Raw genomic sequence first — 20,680 nt, forward strand, 5'->3', positions numbered from 1 at the left:
GCTGAGAGAGTAGTTTCAAGGCTTTAAGGTGGTCCCAGTAATCAAGATCAGTCATGCCCTTAATTCGTTTAGTGAATGCCCTCTGGGGTGATTCAATTTTCGAGATGTTTTTTTTTTTATGGGGAGACCACCAAGGGAAGCAGTATTCAAGGTGTGGCTGTACAAAGGAGAAGAAAAATGGAATGATGACACCTTGTTCTCTGAACTGGGAGGTTCTTAGGATCCAGGAGCTCATCCTACAAGCTATATCCACCTTATTGTTGATGTAGGCACTCCAACTGAGGTTGTTATCAACAATTACTCATAGGTCTCTCATATCAGTTGCTGTGAGCGGTTCCCCTGAAGGAAGAGTGTATGGCTGTTTTAGTATAGCCTTTCTTCCAAAATGGATCAGCTCATATTTTCCCTCGTTTAGTTGCATTTTGTTTTTGTATGCTCATTGACTCACTGCATATAGACAGAAGTTTAGTTCGGTCTTCTTCATTGATGATTTTCTGGAGCTTAGTGTCATCAGCAAATATTTTCACTTTGCAGTGTTTTATGACACTAGAAAGGTCGTTTATATAGATTATAAAGAGGAGCAGGACCAAGACAGTTCCATGAGAGACATCACGGGTGACATTTGCTGGGCTTGAGTGGACTCTATCGACCACAACATGTTGTGTTCTATTCGCCAGAAAATACTCAATGCAGTGTAGAAGATTTTCACAGATTCCAACATTTGCCAATTTTGAGAGTAAGATATTATGGTCAACCCTGTCGAATGCTTTACTGAAGTCAAGTATATATATATATATATATATGTATATATGTATATATATATGTATATATATATTATATATATATATATATGTATATATATATATATATATATAATATATATATATATACTTGTATTTTTCAAATGTCTTCACTTTGGCATGCTGAAGCCAGAAATAACTGTGCAGTTAATAAATTTCAGCAGCTAATTTACCGGTTAGAGTACATTTTTATTTAAAATTAATATTTATATATATATATATTTGTGTGTGTATATATATATATATTTATATATTTGTGTATATATATATTTATATATTTGTGCATATATATATATTTATATATGTATATTTATTTTTGTATATATATTTATGTATATATTTGTGCATATATATATATATATATATATATATATATATATATTTGTGTATATATATTTATATATTTGTGTGTGTATATATATATTTATATATTTGTGTGTATATACATATATTTATATATGTATGTATGTATATACATAATATGGTTATGTGCATGCCTAAATCAACAAAGAAAATTGAATTACATTTACATTTAACCTTTAAAACAATAATGGTTCAGCAGCAAAAGAAAAAAGAAAAAGAACGAAAGAGTTAAATAATGCCATGTACTTTGATTCTTTGAATTATAGAAACCATTTTCTACATATTTTGTCCATCTGAAATCCTTTGGGCCAAAACATTTTGCCATTTTTATCAATTATTTCTGTTTTTGTATCAATTATTCCCCTTCAGCTATTTTATGTGACTGTGATTTTATGCCAATGTTTAATTCAGTTACTTTGTCTTTTTCTTCTTTTCCTTCTACTCCTTCTCACAGAGCTCCATTATTTTGCTTTCTTTTACAGATAACCCAGTGAGGGAAAAAACTAAACCAAGTAAGTACACATTAAAACGTGTATGGTGAGTGTATGTGAGAGAGAGAGAGAGCGTGTGTGTGTGAATATATGTGCATGTCTTTGCGTGTATATATATGTGGGGCTGCTGAAAATATCTTAGTATTAAGGGTATTGCAAAAGGCCTGGTTTGAAAAACTGAAGAACCATTGCAATAGGTGTGTGAATCTAGGAGAATATGTTGAATAAAATCATAATTATCTGACTCTCCTGTATTTTCTTTTATCTAAAACCAGGAACTTTGCAGCACCCCTCATGTGTGTATGTATGTATGTATGTATGTATGTATGTATGTATGTATATATGTATGAAAGCATGAATGAATGTATGAATGAATTTTTTATCCTTCATCTTTTACTTGTTTCAGTCATTGGACTGCAGCCATGCTGGCACACTGCCTTCAAGGGTTTATAGTCACACAAATCAACCCAAGTTCTTATTTATCATATTTTAAAGCTTAGTACTTATTGTAGCAGTCTCTTTTGCAAACTGCTAGGTTAGAAGACATAAAGCAATTGATAAATGGTGTGTGGGTATATGTGCATGTATACACACACACATTGATATCCATGGGGATGATAATTTTTTTTCTCTTTTGCCAGTTAAGACCATGCTCCATTTATTTGGTCTGTAGTTTTTAGTCATATTACTTGAGTTTATACCTCTGACAAATGAACTTAGACAGACAAATAAACTAAAACTAATAAGAATAAAAACTAAAGTGAGGATCAAATAAATAGTGCAGGTCTTAAATTGGCAAAAAAAATGACCATTTCCAAGTATAACAATATCTGTTTCAACATGCATTTTCACATGAAGAATCTTGTACTACAAATGCATAAACATAACACACACACACACACACACGCACATGCACACACACACACACACACACACACACACACACATTCAGATACATATCAATACATACATACATTGGTAACAGCATCTTATGATACTATGAAATGTGAATGAAATCTTGTTTAAAAATAAACAATTTTAACTTTGGCATGAAAAACAGATTTACTATGCAATTTTAATTTTTCCATGTACAAAATGCAAAAAGTAGTATTGAGTCTGAAGAACATCCAAGACAACTAGTTAGCCTCAGAATGATCTCACACAATTTCTGTTGAGTAAGAGATAAACTCCCATGGTAATAAATCAATGTTTATATTTCACAGAGAAGCTCAAATTGTAGGTTTAATGAATGTAGATATTCTTTATATTTGAAATGTATATATATATATATATATATATATATATATATATATATATATATATATAGGCACAAGAATAGCTATGTGACAAGAAGCTTGCTCCCTAAGCACATGGTTCTGGTTTCAGTCCCACTGTGTGGCACCTTGGGCAGGTGTCTTTTACTATAGCCTCAGCCTTACCAAAGCCTATGGGTGGATGTAGTAGACAGAAACTAAAAGAAGCCTGTCATATATGTGTGTGTGTGTGTTTGTGTCTGTGTTTGTCCCCCACCACCAACTTCTGTTGGTGTGTTTATGTCCCTGTAACTTAGCAGTTTGGTGAAAGAGACTTGTTGAGTAAAAGAAGAAAGTACTGGGATCGATTCATTCAACTAAAATTCTTGAAGGTGGTGCCCCAGCATGGCTACAGTCTAGTGACAAAAACAAATAAAAGATAAAAGAAGAAAAAAAGTATATCATTTTGTTGCTTCTGTTTTTGCAGTAAGACATGCCAAATTGGATATAGTATGATCTCTTTTTCAACTCCTTGGCTTTATTGGGAGGACTTCAATCCATATCTCATGTCCATTCATTAAAAATTTCTAGAAGTAGTCCCTGTTACATGCAAGGGCCTATTTACACCCTAAAATATGTGGTGATAAAATAATAAAAGAAAAAAGGAAAGCTTCTAACAATCCAGAGAGGGAAGTTGAAAAATCTTTATATATTTCAGACGCAAAGGCCTATCTTTAGAAGTATTCTCTCAAAGAAATGTTTGTCTATGTAGATCCTGCCATTTGGATAACCAGATGAGCAGTGACCCTGTTTAAGTCTGACACTTGTGCAAGTAGCAGCAGGTCCCCAAATGATAGTGTTGTTGGTGCCATAGAGGTCAAACTGGGGGTGGTGGTACAAAACTGGCTGTAAGCGGTGGTGAAAATTATTAGGTAATACCATGCAACATATCAGTTAATGCAGTACAAGACAATATAGACCTCTTGTCAAATATTTTGTTTGTTCAAACTACTGGGAGACAGGAAAGTAAATAAATGGACGTAGATAAACAGAGACAAGGAGAGCATCTGTTTATCTAAAAATTGCAATCTTCATCTAAAGGGACTGCATCATTTTTAGTGTTGTCCTCATTACATATTCTAACCAGATTGTATACAACCTACAGATAGACACTTTACCATTATTATTATAATTATTATTATTATTATTATTATTATCATTATTATTATTATTATCATTATTATTATTATTATTATCATCATCATTATCATTATTATTATTATTATCATTATTATTATTATTATTATCATCATCATTATCATTATTATTATTATCATGCCAGAAAAAGTGCTTTCCAGCATTTCTTCTGGCTTTACATTTCAAGTTCAAATTCTGCCAAAGTTGACTTTGCTTTCCATCCTTTTGGGAATGATAAAATAAGTAGCATTGAAGTACTGGGGTTGATGTAATCAACTAGCTGCCTCCCCAAATATTTCAGGTTTTGTGCCTATAATAGAAAGGATTATTATTATTATTATTTTCATTATTATTATTATTATTATTATTATTATTATTATTATTATTATTATATTATTATTATTATTCAGGTGGCAAACTGGTAGAATTGTTAGCATGCTGGGCATAATGCTTAATGGCATTTTGCCCATCTTTACATTCTGAGTTCAAATTCTGCTGAGGTCAACTTTGCCTTTCATCCTTTTGGAGTCAATAAATTAAGTACCAATTACATACTGCGGTTGACCTAATCAACTGGCTCCCTTCCACCAAATTTCAGACCTTGTGCCTATTGTAGAAAGGATTATTTTTATCATTATAAAGCTGCTTTAGTTAGTAGGGATGTTGTCTGGGGATTTGGTGACAAGTATTCTCACATCTCAAGAATCTTTCTTAACATATTTGCAGAATACTGGTATTTTTCTGTAGGTTGTCAATACTAGTCTCAATTGCAATTTCTTTCAGTCTCTTAGGAAGCAGTTTGGGTGTTGTGCCAAGTGTACCAACTATCGCAGGTACAATTGTTATTTTTGTCTTCCATAATCTCTGGTTAGGTTCTGATATTTCTAAGTTTTTCAATTTCTTTCGTATCCACTCTGTATAATATAGTATTGCAAAATCTATGATTTTAGAGTTTCTCTTTTAACTCTCTCTTTTACTTGTTTCAGTCATTTGACTGTAGCCATGCTGTAGCATGGCTTTTAGTTGAAGAAATCGATCCCAGGACTTATTCTTTGTAAGCCTAGTACTTATTCTAAGTTACAGGGACCTAAAGCACACCAGCATTGGTTGTCAAGCGATGTTGGGGGACAAACACAGACACACAAACATACACACACACATATATACGATGGGATTCTTTCAGTTTCCGTCTACCAAATCCACTCACAAGGCTTTGGTCAGCCCAAGGTGCCACGCGGTGGGACTGAACCCAGAACCATGCGGTTGGTAAGCAAGCTACTTACCTCACAGCCACTGTTGTTGTTGTAGTTATTATTATTATTATTTATTTTTTTTGTCTTCTTATTTCAGGAGACTGTAATTGTTATTCACCATTACAGCCTCTGGTTTGTGCTCATGCCACTTTTCTGTCCTTTTGAACCCACATATGTTAGCATTCTGATGCACACTTTTACCAACATAGTCCTGCTTGCCTGAGCATATATTCATTTAGTAATAGCTTACTGCATTCACGAAAAAGATGGTTAATACTTTCATCTCTTTTTCACAGATTCTGTATTTGCTCTCTGACTGAGTTTTATCAAGTTTTGTTGTTATTAAGTTTATTCTATTGGTTTGTTCCTGAGTGGTTAAAATTAGCAATTCAGTTTCTCATCAGGTTTTCATTTGTGAGCCTCAACCAGTGTTCTCCACTTCTAACATAATCTGTTGTAATAATTGGCTCTGTGATTCTTATTCTTTCCAGCTGTTTCTGCCATTCTTCCTTCTGTTCTCGAATTCTCCTACTGTTTCATATTATTACTATTATTATTACCATAAGACAGTGTATTGGCCGAATCCTCATACTTCAGAAAAATGCCTTGCAGTATTTCTACTGGTCCCTAATGTTTCTGAGTTTAAATCCCACCAAGGTTAACTTTGTCTTTCATACTTTTAGGGTTGACAGACTAAAGTACCAACCAAATACAGGGGTCACTTGTGGGACTGCCAGGGATTGGCTTGTATATTTGTTGCTACTCTTGATGTCATTCCAATTGCCTTAATAGCAATGGGTAATGTTGATTTGAAATGCCACATTCTTTTACATTTCAATATTCAGGTTGTTAGATTTGCTCAGTTTCTCAAAGACAAGTCTTTTCAGAATAATTTTTCACAATGATATCTGATTAATTAGCCTGTATTTTCCTATATTATTATTATTATTATTGGTATTGTATTGGTATTGGCATCCTTTCTGTCTCGGGAGACAATGGAGTTGTGCATGAAGTAGTCTAGTCCGGCTTTTATATTTCATGTTCTGATACATTTCCTGCTGTGGCTGTGTAGTCCTATCCTGGACAAACACTCCCTCTGGCAGGTACCGCAAATGTAGCGAAGACTGTTCCTGGCTGGTTGTAGTGCCATAGTCTCTTGTTTACGTCTCTTCCTTTCTTTCCATTTCTCCTCTCTCTCTCTGTCACTCCTTTGTATTCCCTCTTTTACTGTACATCGCCATTCTCCACGGTTGCCGGCAACTGCCTCCCAATCGCTAATATTATTATTATTATTATTATTATTATTATTATTATTATTATCATTATTTATGATTATTATTATTATTATTATTATTATTATTATTACTAAGATAGCAAGTTGGCTGGCCAAAATGCTCAGTGGCATTTCAACCATCTTCACATTTTGAGTTCAAATTCCACCAAAGTTGACTGCCTTTCATCCCTTTGGGGTTGATAAAGTAAGTGCCAGTTGAACACTGAGGTTGATGTAATTTTACTTATCCCTCCTCTGAAATTGCTAGCCTTGCACCAAAATTTGAAATGATTGTTATTCAGGTGACAAGCTAGCTAAATTGCTAGTATGTTGGGCAAAATACTTAGTAGTATTTCATCTGTCTTGTTCTGAGTTCAAATTCTGCTGCAGTTAACTTTACCTGTCATCCTTTCAGGGTCGATAAAATAAATGCCAGTTGAACACTGAGGTTGATGTAATTTTACTTATCCCTCCCCTGAAATTGCTAGCCTTGTGCTAAAATTTGAGGTCATTATTATTATTATTATTTTTACTTTTATTATTATTACTATTATCATCTTTGTTATTGCATCTTGTTGTAGGCATCCAGGTTTCTGGTAAATCATACATCGAGAAAGGAGATCCCATCAAACTTGTATGCAATACAACTGGCTCAGAATATCCTCCACTGGATCTCGACTGGTTCAAAGATGGCAACAAAATTAATGCCGATTCTGCGAAAAAGATCAAAATCGATAAACGCCACTTTCCTCACGCAAACACACTGAGCAGTGTTCTGAATATAACTCACAGTAAAATGTCCGATGCTGGTGAATATGTATGTCGTAGTTCGAATCTGGAGATAACTAGCATCAAAGTGCATGTACTCAATGGTAAGTCTTTCCTTATATTTTTAACTATTTTCTTCATCATTATTATTATTATTAAAAGATTTTCAGAATGGCTTTAATTTATTTATATATTTATTTACTTATTTATTTATTTATTCATTGGTACTGACAAGACAGCAGGGTGGTGGTGGACATCATGAAATGGAGGGTGCATTTTTTGCATATATTTTTTATTTGTTTTAAATTTTTCTTTTATGTATCTTTCTTTCTTTAGCCTTTAGCACACTGTAGGTGCGTCATGTCACCATATGAGTTTTCTCCCCTGTATTAACAGGGCAGGGGTAAACGGTGCTGGAGAGAATGCAGTGTGCTAAAGTTTAAGTATATATATGTTCTTTAATTATGTTTAATTGATTTTTTTCCATGTATTTTTATTTTGAGTATATTTCATTTTATTTTGTTCAGCTTTGTGTTTTTTTAATCATTATTTGTAATTAATATAATAGATATTTTCATTTCTTAGTTTGAAAATAAAAATGATGATGATTAGAAGTTGGTTGATGAGGATGAGGAAGAGCTTTTAATAATGTTATCTTTTCTTTCTTTTCACACCTTTTGCTTTATTTATTTGTTTTGCTTCATTACTTTTCTTTTTTTTTTCTTTGCTTTATATATATATTAATATTCAGGTGAAGATTATTATTATTGTCATTAATAATGATTATGATGCCAGAAATCATCATTAATTTTATTATCATTATTATTATTATTATTGCTGTTGTTGCTTTTTTATCTTCATGTCATTGTTTTTAGTGTTATTCTTATTTTCCAATTTTATTTTTGTTCTTTATCATCATTGCTGATATTGATGTCGTTATTGTTGTTGCAGTTATCAATGTCATCAATATTGCTTTCATCATTATAAATATTCTTGATGTTGCTGTTATTATTATTATTATTATCATTGTTGTTGTTATTATTATTATTATTATTATTATTATTATTATTAATTTCATTTTTGTTATATATAATTTTTGTTGGTGCTGTGATTATCATGATTACCTTGAGAAAAGTATGTGTCTGTAATGAAAATCTCAGCCTTCATGCCTCAACAAGAAATTATCATTGTTGTTGTTGTTATCATTATTATTACTATTATTGTTGTTGTTGTTGTTGTGAACTGGCAGAATTGTTATCATGCTGGACAAAAAGCAGCATTTTGTCCTTCTTCACATTCTGAATTCAAATTCCACTGTGATTGATTTTTACCTTTTATCCTATGAGGGTTCATAAATTAAGTATCATTTGAGTACTAGGGTATTCAGTTTGCTGTCTTCCCATCAAAAACTGCTGGCCTTGTACCAAAATTTGAAAGCATAATAATAATAATAATAATAATAATAATAATTATTATTATTATTATTATTTTTTTTTTTTAAGGTGGTGAGCTGGTAGAATCATTAGCATGCTGGGTGGTATTTCATCCATCTTTACATTCTCAGATCAAATTCTGTTGTGGTTGATTTTACCTGTCATCCTTTGATAAATTAAGTACCAGCTGAACACTGGGGTCAATATAATCAACTGGTGCCTACTTCCTCAAAATGTCTTGGCACCTCTACTGATATTTAGTCATCTTTGTGTGCATACTGCTTCTGATGAACTATTATTATTAATCCTATATTGTTTGAAGCAGTCACATTTTGGAATTGCCATAAAGTGATGTTTGATTCTGTTTCGCAACTCTATGTGATCAAATTTCTTTAAGGTTAACTTTGAATTTGGAAGCCTAAAATATAAGAACCAAACATATACTGATGTTGTTTTAACTGACTCTACTTTCTGTTTGTGCCACAAAAATGTTCTGACAATCAGTAAAAAGAGGGGTTGAGTAGATTGAAATAGCATTTAGTGTTCCATGTTCTAATACTGCCAGGGATAACATTACATCTCTTTCTCTTCCTAACAGTCAATAATGATCAGTAGTAAGGAAAGCTATTGCTGGGGTAATTGGTTTAAGCTAACCCTAAAATCTTATGTGAAATTCTGGTCAGTTTAATGGGGCCAAATCCTTTCTTCTTCAAACTATGCTACTTCCAAGAGGAATTGAACTCACTTCTGCTAGTCAATGAAGTATCTGTTTATTTTAGAACAATGTCATTTCTGACAATGGTGAGTGCTTCTACCCTGTGTTATCTACTTTTGGCCCTCCAGACTGAACAAATTGTAAGTTAGGTACTATACTGCTGTCAGGATATGAAAACACTGACCTGGCAATCAGTTGGGATTATAGAACTCCATAGAACATAATGTGTTTCTTTTCTTGCATGTTTAAATTTTAAACTAATGTCTTAATAGCTGTGAAGTTGTTAATATGAAAATTTACTAACCATGTATTGTCATAAATCCAAATCTTAATGCTGTAGTTATTCTGTGTCTCTAGACAAGATAGATCACGCTGCATGCACCTGGTTGCCTGACTGACAAAGTCCTTATGCAGAAAAAAAAAGAAAGAAATGGTATCCAGCTGTATATTCTTGAAATATATAGGAACTGTTTCTTTTTAATAATTATATCATATTATTTATCGCTCTATATTTTCAAGAATTCTCTTGTTGCTCTGAAGTCTTAGATAGTCACTTTTGCTTCTCTTATCAAAGAAAATTACCTTTTTCTCCTATCGATAGGAATTTTCTTCCTGTTGTTAATCAGAAAAACTTGCCTGAATTTATTAAATCATTGTAGTTCTTTTCCTATTTAATTTCCATAACTCTCCTGTCAACTTTTAGACATAGGATCTTGCCAGTTTCTTTATAATCACAGGAATTCTAGTGATTTTTTTTCTCTCATGTCATGCACTTTTTCTGTTTTTCTCTATTCCTCTATTTTCATGAACTTTAACTCTAGGAATATTTATATTCTTTCACTTGTATCAATATTACAATAAAGTAGTTAGAGTCCAGCAAACAAAATGTTCACTGTGATTTTGTAAGTCATAACAATAATAATAATAATGATGATGATAATAGTTTCAAACTTTGGCACAGGGGAGTACTTGACTGATAATTATTTTATCGACACTAGAAGGATGAAAGGCAAGGTTGAACTTGGCTAAATTTGAGGTCAGAATGCAAAACTGGATGGTGCTTAGCATTTTGTCCAGCATGCTAATTGTTCTGCCAGTTTACTGCCTATGATAATGGTAATAGTAGTAGTAGTAATAATAATAATAATAATAATAATAATAATAATAATAATAGTATTAATAATAGTAATAATGATCCTTTCTTCTGGAGGCACAAGGCATTATATTTGTGGGGAGGGGACTAGTTGATTATATCAACCCCAGTGTTTCACTGGTACTTGATTTATCGACCCCTAAAAGATGAAAGGCAAAGTTGACCTTGGCAGAATTTGAACTCAGAACATAGCAGCAGATGAAATACTGCTAAGCATTTCATCCGGCATGCTAACAATTCTGCCAGTTCACCACCTTAAGGATAATAATAATAATAACAATCATCATCAATAGTCAATTTCATCAATCCAAGTACTTGGCTGGTGCTTTATTTTGTTAAAGAATGAAAGTGACAGTTGACAGCAGCAGAATTTGAACCTATGACATAAAGAGCAGGAAGAAATGTACTAAATAGTCTAGCAGCTGCCTCAAGATTTGGAACAAAGCCTGCAATTTCAAGAGGGGCTGAGGATTCAGTCATTGACATTGACTCCCAGCACTTGACTGTTACATATTTTATTGACCCTGAAAGGATGAAAGGCAAAGGTGACCTCTATGGAATTTGAACTCTGAATGTAAAGCCAGAAGAAATGTTGCTAAGCATTTTTGTCCAGCATGCTAACAATTCTGCCAGCTCACTTCCTTAATAATAAGTAATAATAAAAATCCTTTCCACTATAGGCACAAGGCCTGAAATTTTGGGGTGAGGGCCAGTCGATTAGATCAACCCGAATGGATGGAAGGACCTTGGCAGAATTTGAACTCAGAATGTAGACAGACAAAATGCCACAAAGCATTTTGCCTGGCATGCTAACAACTCTGCCAGCTTGCAACCTTAATAAATAATAATAATAATAATAATAATGATAATAATTCTTTCTAAAAATTGGCACCAGGCCAGCAGGTTTTGAGATGAGGGGAAGTCAATTTCATCAACTCCAGTGCTCAAATAGTATTCATTTTAATTGACCCTGGAAGGATAAAAGGCAAAGTTGAACTTGGTAATATTCGAACTTAGAAAGCCAGAAGAAAAGCTGCAAAGCATTTTGCCCAGCATGGTAATAATACTGTCAGCTCGTTGCTTTAATAATAATAATATAATAATAATAATAATAATAATAATAGTAATAATAATATTGATAAGGATTTCACATTTGGGCACAAGGCCAGCAATTTTGGGGGTGGGGTAAGTCAATTACATCAACCCAGTATTTTATTGGTACTTATTTTATTGATCCTGAAAAGATGAAAAGCAAAGTGGACCTCAGTGAAATTTGAACTCAGAACATACTGATGGATGAAATGCCACTAAGCACTTTGCCTGGTGTGTAACGATTCTGCCTGCTCACTGCTTTTTTTATAATAGTAATCCTTTCTACTGAAGGCAGAAGGCCTGAAATTTTGGGGAAGTGGAGTAGTCAATTAGATTGACCCCAGTGTTTCACTGGTACTTAAATTTATCCGCACCGAAAGAATGAAAGGCAAAGTTGACTTTGGCAAAATTTGAACTCCTAATGTACAGACGGACAAAATGCCATGAAGCATTTTGCCCAGCATGCTAATGATTCTGCCAGCTTGCTGCTTTAATAATAATAGTAATGATAATGATAATAATAATCATAATACTAAAAGACTAAGTAAGCTCAGATTATGTAAATAGAAACATTTGATGGGGGTTATGAAAGGGTAGCCAGAGAAACAGAAAAATGTAGGATCATTAGTGAAGTATTATTTCTGAGGTAACTGTAAACCTCACGTGTTTTATTTAGATGAACCCAGCCGATTTGTTATTTGCAATGACAACTCTTATTGTGCTCCCCCCTCACCACCACCTAATTAAGCATCTCAATGTATATTGTTATCTGAAATTGGAGAAAAACATGGAATGATTTGTTTACTCCAAATATATGTTAGATTTTCAAATCACCTGAGACAACATGTATATATTTTACTTGGGTGAGTATTAAGCTAATAACCATCAACATGTAAGGTAATAATTTTGTCTCAAATCACTGTCACCAAAAATCTGTGCTTTACATGTAATGTGAAGCAAGATGTTTTAATGCAGGAACAACAGAAATTTATTTTTGAAACCCACTGGGATTACAAGTCATTGACATCCGTAGTTGGTAAAAATGGTTACTTTGTTATAAAATAAAGGTGGTCTGATTTATAAGTGGGAATGCTGGAGAATGATAGATTGTGAAAAGTATATACATTAGCGAACCATATATGTTGGAAGCTAAATTATGTCATTTATACAAACTACCATCAGTTGATGTGTTTCAGTAGTGAGATAATCATTAGTCATTATATTCTGTCACAAAACCCTAACAACCTGTCTCTTCCCCTCATCCCCACCCCACCACTACCACTACAGCCAGTAAATTAGTGATTGCCCTTTTGGAAATAATTTTCAGGAGAAGTACATATTCAATAAAGCTATTGTTTACAAATGCATTAATAAAAAACATTGTTCCACCCTTGGTCAGGTCTTATGCACAAGACCTATCATCAAAAGCCTTTGAACTGTATTCTGTCTATGTAATTCAGAACTACATAGCTACTGGGTCTTTATTTTTCTTAGACATTTTAGGATGTAATTTGAGAGAGATTTAGCTGTTATTTATAGCAGCTCAATAAACTCATATTTTTGCCATATGAAGCTTGAGTTATATTTTAATCAAATCCAAGGAAGAATTTAAAAGTAGTATTGCTAAAAATGGAGAGAAGTAAATCCAAGGACTGTCTTCAATGATGTGACAGAGTTAAAAATGATTATAAAGGTTTCTAATTTAGGCACAAAGCCTGCAATTTTGAAGATATGGGGTTAAATGACTACATTGACTTGGCTGGTATTATATTTTATCAATCTTGAATGAATAAAAGTTAAACTTGGTTGGATTGAAACTTACAGTGTAAAGAATCAGAAGAAATACTGTAAAGCATTTATTTTAATGCTTTGCCAATTCTTAGGTTTCTGATTTTGACTCAAGGTCAATAATGTTGAGAGGTAGTTGTGGTTAATTGATGCCACCAACCCTACTATTTGACTGGTACTTTATGTTGACTCCTGCTTTTCATTCTTCTGGGTTTACTCTCTTACTCTTTTACTTGTTTCAGTCATTTGACTGCGGCCATTTGACTCGGAGAGTGCAGAGTAGTTGATTACATTGACTTCACTGCTCAACTGATACTTATTTTATTAACTATGAAAGAACAAAATACAAAGTCACCCTTGGCGAAATTTGAACTCAGAAGATAATGCCAAAAGAAATACTGCTAAGTATTGTATCTGGCACAGCAATGATTCTGTTGGCTTGCCACCTCAGTAATAACAATAATAATAATAATAATAATAATAATAATAATTGGCGAGAAACGGAAGAAAATTTGAAGAAAGAAGGAAAAATAATAATGATAATAATAATAATAATGATAATTATAATAATAATGATAATAATAATAATAATAATAATAATAATGATATGACTGTCCCAATCGATATAAACGTATCTGTCAAGACCTACCAAAAACTGAGCAAATATAAAGATCTTGAAATAGATATCAGCAAAATGTGGAACCTGAAGACTAAAACAATACCTGTTGTCATAGGTGCCCTGGGAATGATAATGAAAGGGGCTGATTGCTACCTAACTCAGATACCAGGAAACCCAAAAATGACAGAAATTCAAAAGATAGTGCTCATTGGAACTGCTCATATCCTATGCAAAATACTCTCTATGTAATCTCAAGGTTTAAAACAAACTTTTAAAAAAATTTATTTATTAGACATTCACTAGTACAACACCAAAATAAAACCCAAATATATGGCACACTAGGCATAACAACAATGTGAACTTCCAAGCTGTTGTCTCTTGAGGTCTCTGGGTGAGACTTGGAGCCAACTTGTACAAACATAAAGCAAAAGTCAAACAGAATAATAATAATAATAATAATAATAATAATGATAATAAAGAAACAATAACAAGAGTGCAACTGTTATCAAATGAACAATATTAATAATAATAATAATAATGGTTTCAAATTTTGGCACAAGGCCAGCTAGTTTGGGGAAGGAGATTAGTCAATTATATTGACCCTGGTGCTCAACAGGAGCTTATTTTATTGCCCCTAAAAGTATAAAAGGCAAAGTCAACCTCAGTAGAATTCAGACTGAGAATGTAAACACGCATGAAATACCAGTAAGAATTTTGCCCAATGTGCTCATAATTCTGCTAGCTCACTGTCTTAATGATAATTGTAATAATTGTAATGATATAAGCCAGGCATCACCTGCAAAGAAGTCTGGTTTGGTAATGTCTATCATGCATTTTGCTAATTGTTTTCGGTGCTTATGTAGTTGCGAGCAGCTATAGACACCTTTCCAGCAATTTTGAGGGTTAAAAAAGCTGGTTGAAGTCATTGATCCCAATGCTTAACTGATACTTTATTTTACTGACCATCTGGGATTTGAACCTGAAACATATAACATATATTTTGTCCAACATTCCTGCAATTCTTCTAAGCCTCAATAATAATAATAATAATAATAATAATAATAACAATAATAACAATAATATCCACACCAGACAAATCTTTAGCAGCATTTGCCTTTCATCCTTTCAGAGTTAATAAAATAAGCACCAGATAAGACTGGTGTCAATGTAATCGACCAGCTCCCTTCTCCAAACTTGCTGCTCTTGTGCTAAAGTTTAAAATAATTATTGTTATTATTATTATTATTATTATTATTATTATTATTATTATTAAGGTGGCAACTGGCATTAACACACCAGTTCTGTGAGCTTAGTGGCATTTTGTCTGTCTCTACTTCCTGAGTTCAAATTCCACCAAGGTTGACTTTGCCTTTCATCCTTTTGGGTTGATAAAACAAGTACCAACTGAGCACAGGGGTCAATAAAATATGTACCTGTTGAGTGCTAGAGTCCTGAAATTGTTACCCTTGTGCTAAAATTTAAAACTATTATTATTGTTATTATTATTCATGAAGTCAAATGTTGCTAAGATTAGCTGAGATTTCTAAAATATTGAAAGCACTACATAAGTTAGATGTGTGCATTCATGTAAAAGAACAAATAAATAGGAAGACAAAAACTCATTCCAAAATTCTTGAGGTTTAATAAAGCTTATCAAGAAAGAGCAAAGAACTGTGTGAGATACTTGAAATACAAGAAAATATTTTTATAAAAATATAGCAATTAAATCAGTAAGCATAGTGGAAAAAAAAGTTAAGACATTATTTCTAAGGTGTCTATTGTGCGTTTGGTAAGTTATTAATAAACTTTTTCATATGTGAGAAAAAGTTGTCCAATGAGGGAAATGGGGAAAAATTGTTCGTGGTTTTGTGTTGAAGGAAATGTCCTGAGCTTGAAATATGTAGTTAATCATCATCACCATTTAATGTCCATTTTCCATGCTGATATTGGTTAGACTGTTTGACTGGAGCTGGTAAGCCAAAGAGCTACATGAAGCTCCAGTTATCTGTTTTGGCTTGGTTTTGTATGACTGGATGCCTTCCTAATGCCAACCATTTTACAGTGTGTACTGGGTGTCTTTTACAGGTCACTAGCACTGGCCACAATAATGATTTCACTTAGATTGGTGTGTCTTCTCAAGCACCACAGCAAATTGACAGAATTCTCAGTCACTTGTCAAGTATTTAGTATTTGTGTGAGTGCATGTATTTGAGATAGGGGCTAGGACCTCCACTTGATAATAGCTGCTATAAATGTTGGTTGGTTGAAATTCTCTAGTCATGTTTTGCATCATACAGAAAGGTGATGGAGATGGAGAGTAAATGAGGGCACTGCACTGAAAGTCACTCACCTGATGACATGCAGATACACAACTACTGCTGGATTATATTTATGTGAAAGTTTTATTATTTGTATAATATGGAAAACTCAGCAACTAACAGCTGTTACTAATGCACAGAAACAAGTGTTGCATTTCTGATTAAAGCCTGTTCATTCTGTCTTTGTTGATATATATATATATGCCTATATATATATATGCATATATATATATATATATACCAATTAAGGACTGAACACGAAAAGGTGGACAGTCAACATGCTAGATATAGACGTCAAATCGCCATTCTCCACAAAGATTTGTTCTCAAATAAAAATAAAATTCAGCACGACCTAAAGCAATGGATGAGACAAAAGAAAAATACTAAATTCCATTTAGTATTTTTCTTTTGTCTCATCCATTGCTTTAGGTCGTGCTGAATTTTATTTTTATTTGAGAACAAAATCTTGTGGAGAATGGCGATTTGACGTCTATATCTAGCATGTTGACTGTCCACCTTTTCGTGTTCAGTCCTTAATTGGTATATATAAATATTTTAATCTTCGGATTCTTTTAATGTGCTAGACCACTGGTTTTAATTGACTAATATCAATTTCTACCCTTAATTTTTATATATATATATATATATATATATATATATATATATATATATGCATATATATATATATATATATATATATATATATATATGCAGGTGGCACGTAAAAAGCACCCACTACACTCTCGGAGTGGTTGGTGTTAGGAAGGACATCAAACTGTAGAAACTCTGCCAGATCAAGACTGCAGCCTGGTGCAGCCATCTGGTTGCCAGCCCTTAGTCAAAACCATCCAACCCATGCTAGCATGGAAAACGGACGTTAAACGATGATGATGATGATATATATACAGAAGAACTTCAATTTTCGAACAACTCCGATCATGAATAAATTGTACTTTATCTCCTGTCTTTCTTATATTCATTTAATACAGTAGTACCTCGGTTTACAAATGTTACTGATCACAAATAAACCGTGCTTTATATATGTCTATATCTATCTATATGTATACATAAAGCATGATTTATTTGTGATCAGAGATGTTCGAAAACTGAGGTACTACTGTATATATATATATATATATATATAGTAATAGTAATAATAATGATAGTCCATGAGATGGAATTTATGAATATTTAATGCATCACTATGTACCTTTCCACAAACTACGCTTCTTAAGATCATAGTCTATATTCCTGAGATGATTTCAGTACAGTTCATATGTATGTGTGTGAGTGTGTGTATGCATATTTATGTATACATATGTATGTCTGTGTATGTGTGTGTATATATACATATATATATATGTGAGTGTGTATATATATGATGAATGAGCAAAAACTAGAAAAATACAAGTTTTCAGAAAGGTGTCATTAGTCTCACACTTGATAAGAAAAGGGAGAAGTGTCTTTGATATTTTGCACATTAGAGTCCTCCATCTGGAAAAAGAAACAAAAACAGGTAATGGATAGGAGTGAAGATGAAAGAGAAAAAATGTTTAGGGGCTGAGTGGAAAAGCAGTTCTGTGAGCTGGAGATAAGGTGTATATATATATGTGCATGTGTGTATGTATGTATGTATGTATGTATGTATGTATATATGTGTATATATATATATATACATAGTATGTCCTGTACTCTGTTTTTTCTGTTGTAAAAAAATGTTTTTTCTGTTTTCGTTTCTCGTTGAGTTCTACGTCTAGTTGTGGTGTCCTGTACTCATGTGTATATATATTCATATATGCATGTATATATACATGTAGATGTAGGTACGTACATATATGTTTGTATGTATGCATATATTTTATTTATTACACTATATATATATATATAATCATCATCTTCATTTAATGTCTGTTTTCTATGGTGGCATGAGTTGGATGGTTTAACATGACTTTTAAAAAAAATTTTGGGAGGTAGAGAAAGATGGATTGCAGTTATGATGATGTAGGGTATCTGGGACTGGATGGGAGAATGAAACAAAGAGAGGAACTCATGGGTTGTGATCTTCATATCAGAAATTGGTCTCTACTAAATTTTTCTCAGGGACAGATGTTGGTGTTAAGCCAGGCAAAAAATTAAATCTACTGCCTCTGTCCATTAACAAAGAAAACACAGACATAGAGAAATTCTTCCAAGTGAAACTGGGTATAAAGAGATTATGAAGGAACCTACTCCTAGTGGACTCCCTCATAATCTCCCTATACTCAGTTTCTCTTGGTATCCTTGATTCATCCCAAGGCTGTGGTAGATGTTTGCTCAAGGTGCCACATAGTAGGGGTTGAATACAGAATATATGTAATTGCCAAATAAATTTAACAACATCATGTTAATGTCTCTGCCCTATTGGCATGCACATATGAAGGTTTGAAGAGTTGGCTAAGTGATCTGACAAGAACGACTTCAATCTAATATACATTAAAATATAATGGTTTCTTTCCTCTGCATATTGAATTTAACTTATAGAGGGTTTCCTGTTGATCTATGTCTATCTAGGTACACTAAAATAAATACCAGTAATATACTGTGAACTACTTAATCCATCATATGTCCTTTCCACCATACAATAGATTATTTTCATCTACCTCACCATAAATATAAACAAACAAACAAAAATATGTCAATAACAAATTAATTAGAAGTATTTATTGTTCTGGGGGAAAATCTAAACTGGAGAATTTGGTACACACTTCGTTGGAAGCTTGTTCTGCAGTATTTGTTACCTATGTCAGATTACACAAATATATAGGTACTGTGACTGGCCCCCTGCCAAAATTATTGCTGAGCACCATAATATAATGTAAACATTATTGCTGTGTAGCTGGAGGTGTGCTGTTTCAAATAAACGAACTGTTTAAGAATTAGGCCAAGGTTTCACGTCTAAATATTTTCGAAACCACATACTTACTTAACAAAGAATCATTAAAAGTCATATAGTACAATGAGGAATTAATTAATACCGAATAATTTCTTTGTTTTTCTATTTTTGCAATTCTTTAATTAATGCATTGGCATTCTTTCTTAGGAAGACACTAGTTTGTTTCTTGTGTAATTTAAGAAAACTAATGTCTACACAAAACGGAACCGAGTCTGGTTCAGATTTCTTCTCAGAAAGTACTCTCATTTCAAATCCATTTAGCATAGAACTTCTGAAAGTTAATCCCTGCTAGAAATGGTTTCATTGTTGCTGTTATTGCTACTGCTGTTGTTGTTGTTGTTGTTAATACTGTGAGGGCGGAGATTTGCCAGAATCAGCAGAAAGTGTTGGACTAAATATCTTCTGGTGGTAGTAGATTACTTTTCTTTGTTACTTTCTGAATTTGAATTCTACAATGGCTGACTTTGCATTTCCTGCTTCTGGAATTGGTAACATAAATATCAGTCATGCACTAGAACACACTGACTAACACCCTTTTACTTGCAAATAGACGATTCCAATCATGTACAGCAAAACACTAACTATTTACAAATAGACAACACAAATAATGTAATGAATCTCACTAACTACACCCCTTTATCTACAAATAGACCATACCAATAACTGTGAGAAGCTGTTTGTCTTTTATATATATATATTTATTGGGCAGACATGGCTGTGTGGTAAGAAGTTTCCTTCTCAACCACATAGTTTCAGGTTCAGTCTCACATCATAGCACCTTCAGCACATGTCTTTTACTATAGTCCTGAGCCAACCAAGACCTTGTGAGTGGATTTAGTAGATGGAAACTGAAAGACCATTGTATGTATATATATCTGTGAGTGTTTGTGTGTGTGTGTGCATGCATTTCTGTTTGTCCCCCACCACTGTTTTACAGCTGGTGTTGGCTTGTTTACATCCCTGTAACTTAGTGGTTCAGCATAAAAGACTAACAGAATAAGCATCAGGGTTAAAAAAAAACTATGTCCTGAGGTTGATTCATTCTACTAAAATCCTTGGAGGAAAAACCAGGAGCACCGGTAGAGGACTCCTTCAAAGGCACTTGCTGTATGTGTGACTGCCATTCCCATGGGATCTTCTACAGCCACAGCAGATGCTGCACCACCATCTGCTGCTGACACAGTTTCTCTGGGTGCAGATCCATGGTCGCTTGAGACTGTTGCATGCCTACT

The 20,680-nt window shown here is 33.2% G+C and overlaps 1 protein-coding gene across 10 annotated transcripts in view; it reads left to right on the forward strand.

Annotated features, from left to right (window-relative positions):
• Positions 1-20,680, forward strand: part of LOC115218071 (zwei Ig domain protein zig-8) — a 547,852-nt gene that overhangs the window by 260,236 nt on the left and 266,936 nt on the right. For 9 of the 10 annotated variants that reach the window (XM_036508049.1, XM_036508046.1, XM_036508050.1 and 6 more), the window contains 2 exons: positions 1,646-1,675; positions 7,209-7,502. In XM_036508049.1, coding sequence (XP_036363942.1) covers positions 1,646-1,675; positions 7,209-7,502 — 324 coding nt within the window. The remainder of the gene's footprint in view (positions 1-1,645; positions 1,676-7,208; positions 7,503-20,680) is intronic. The other variant, XM_036508047.1, reaches the window with a different exon arrangement.

The sequence above is a fragment of the Octopus sinensis genome, linkage group LG12, assembly GCF_006345805.1.
Source record: "Octopus sinensis linkage group LG12, ASM634580v1, whole genome shotgun sequence".
NCBI lineage: Eukaryota > Metazoa > Mollusca > Cephalopoda > Octopoda > Octopodidae > Octopus > Octopus sinensis.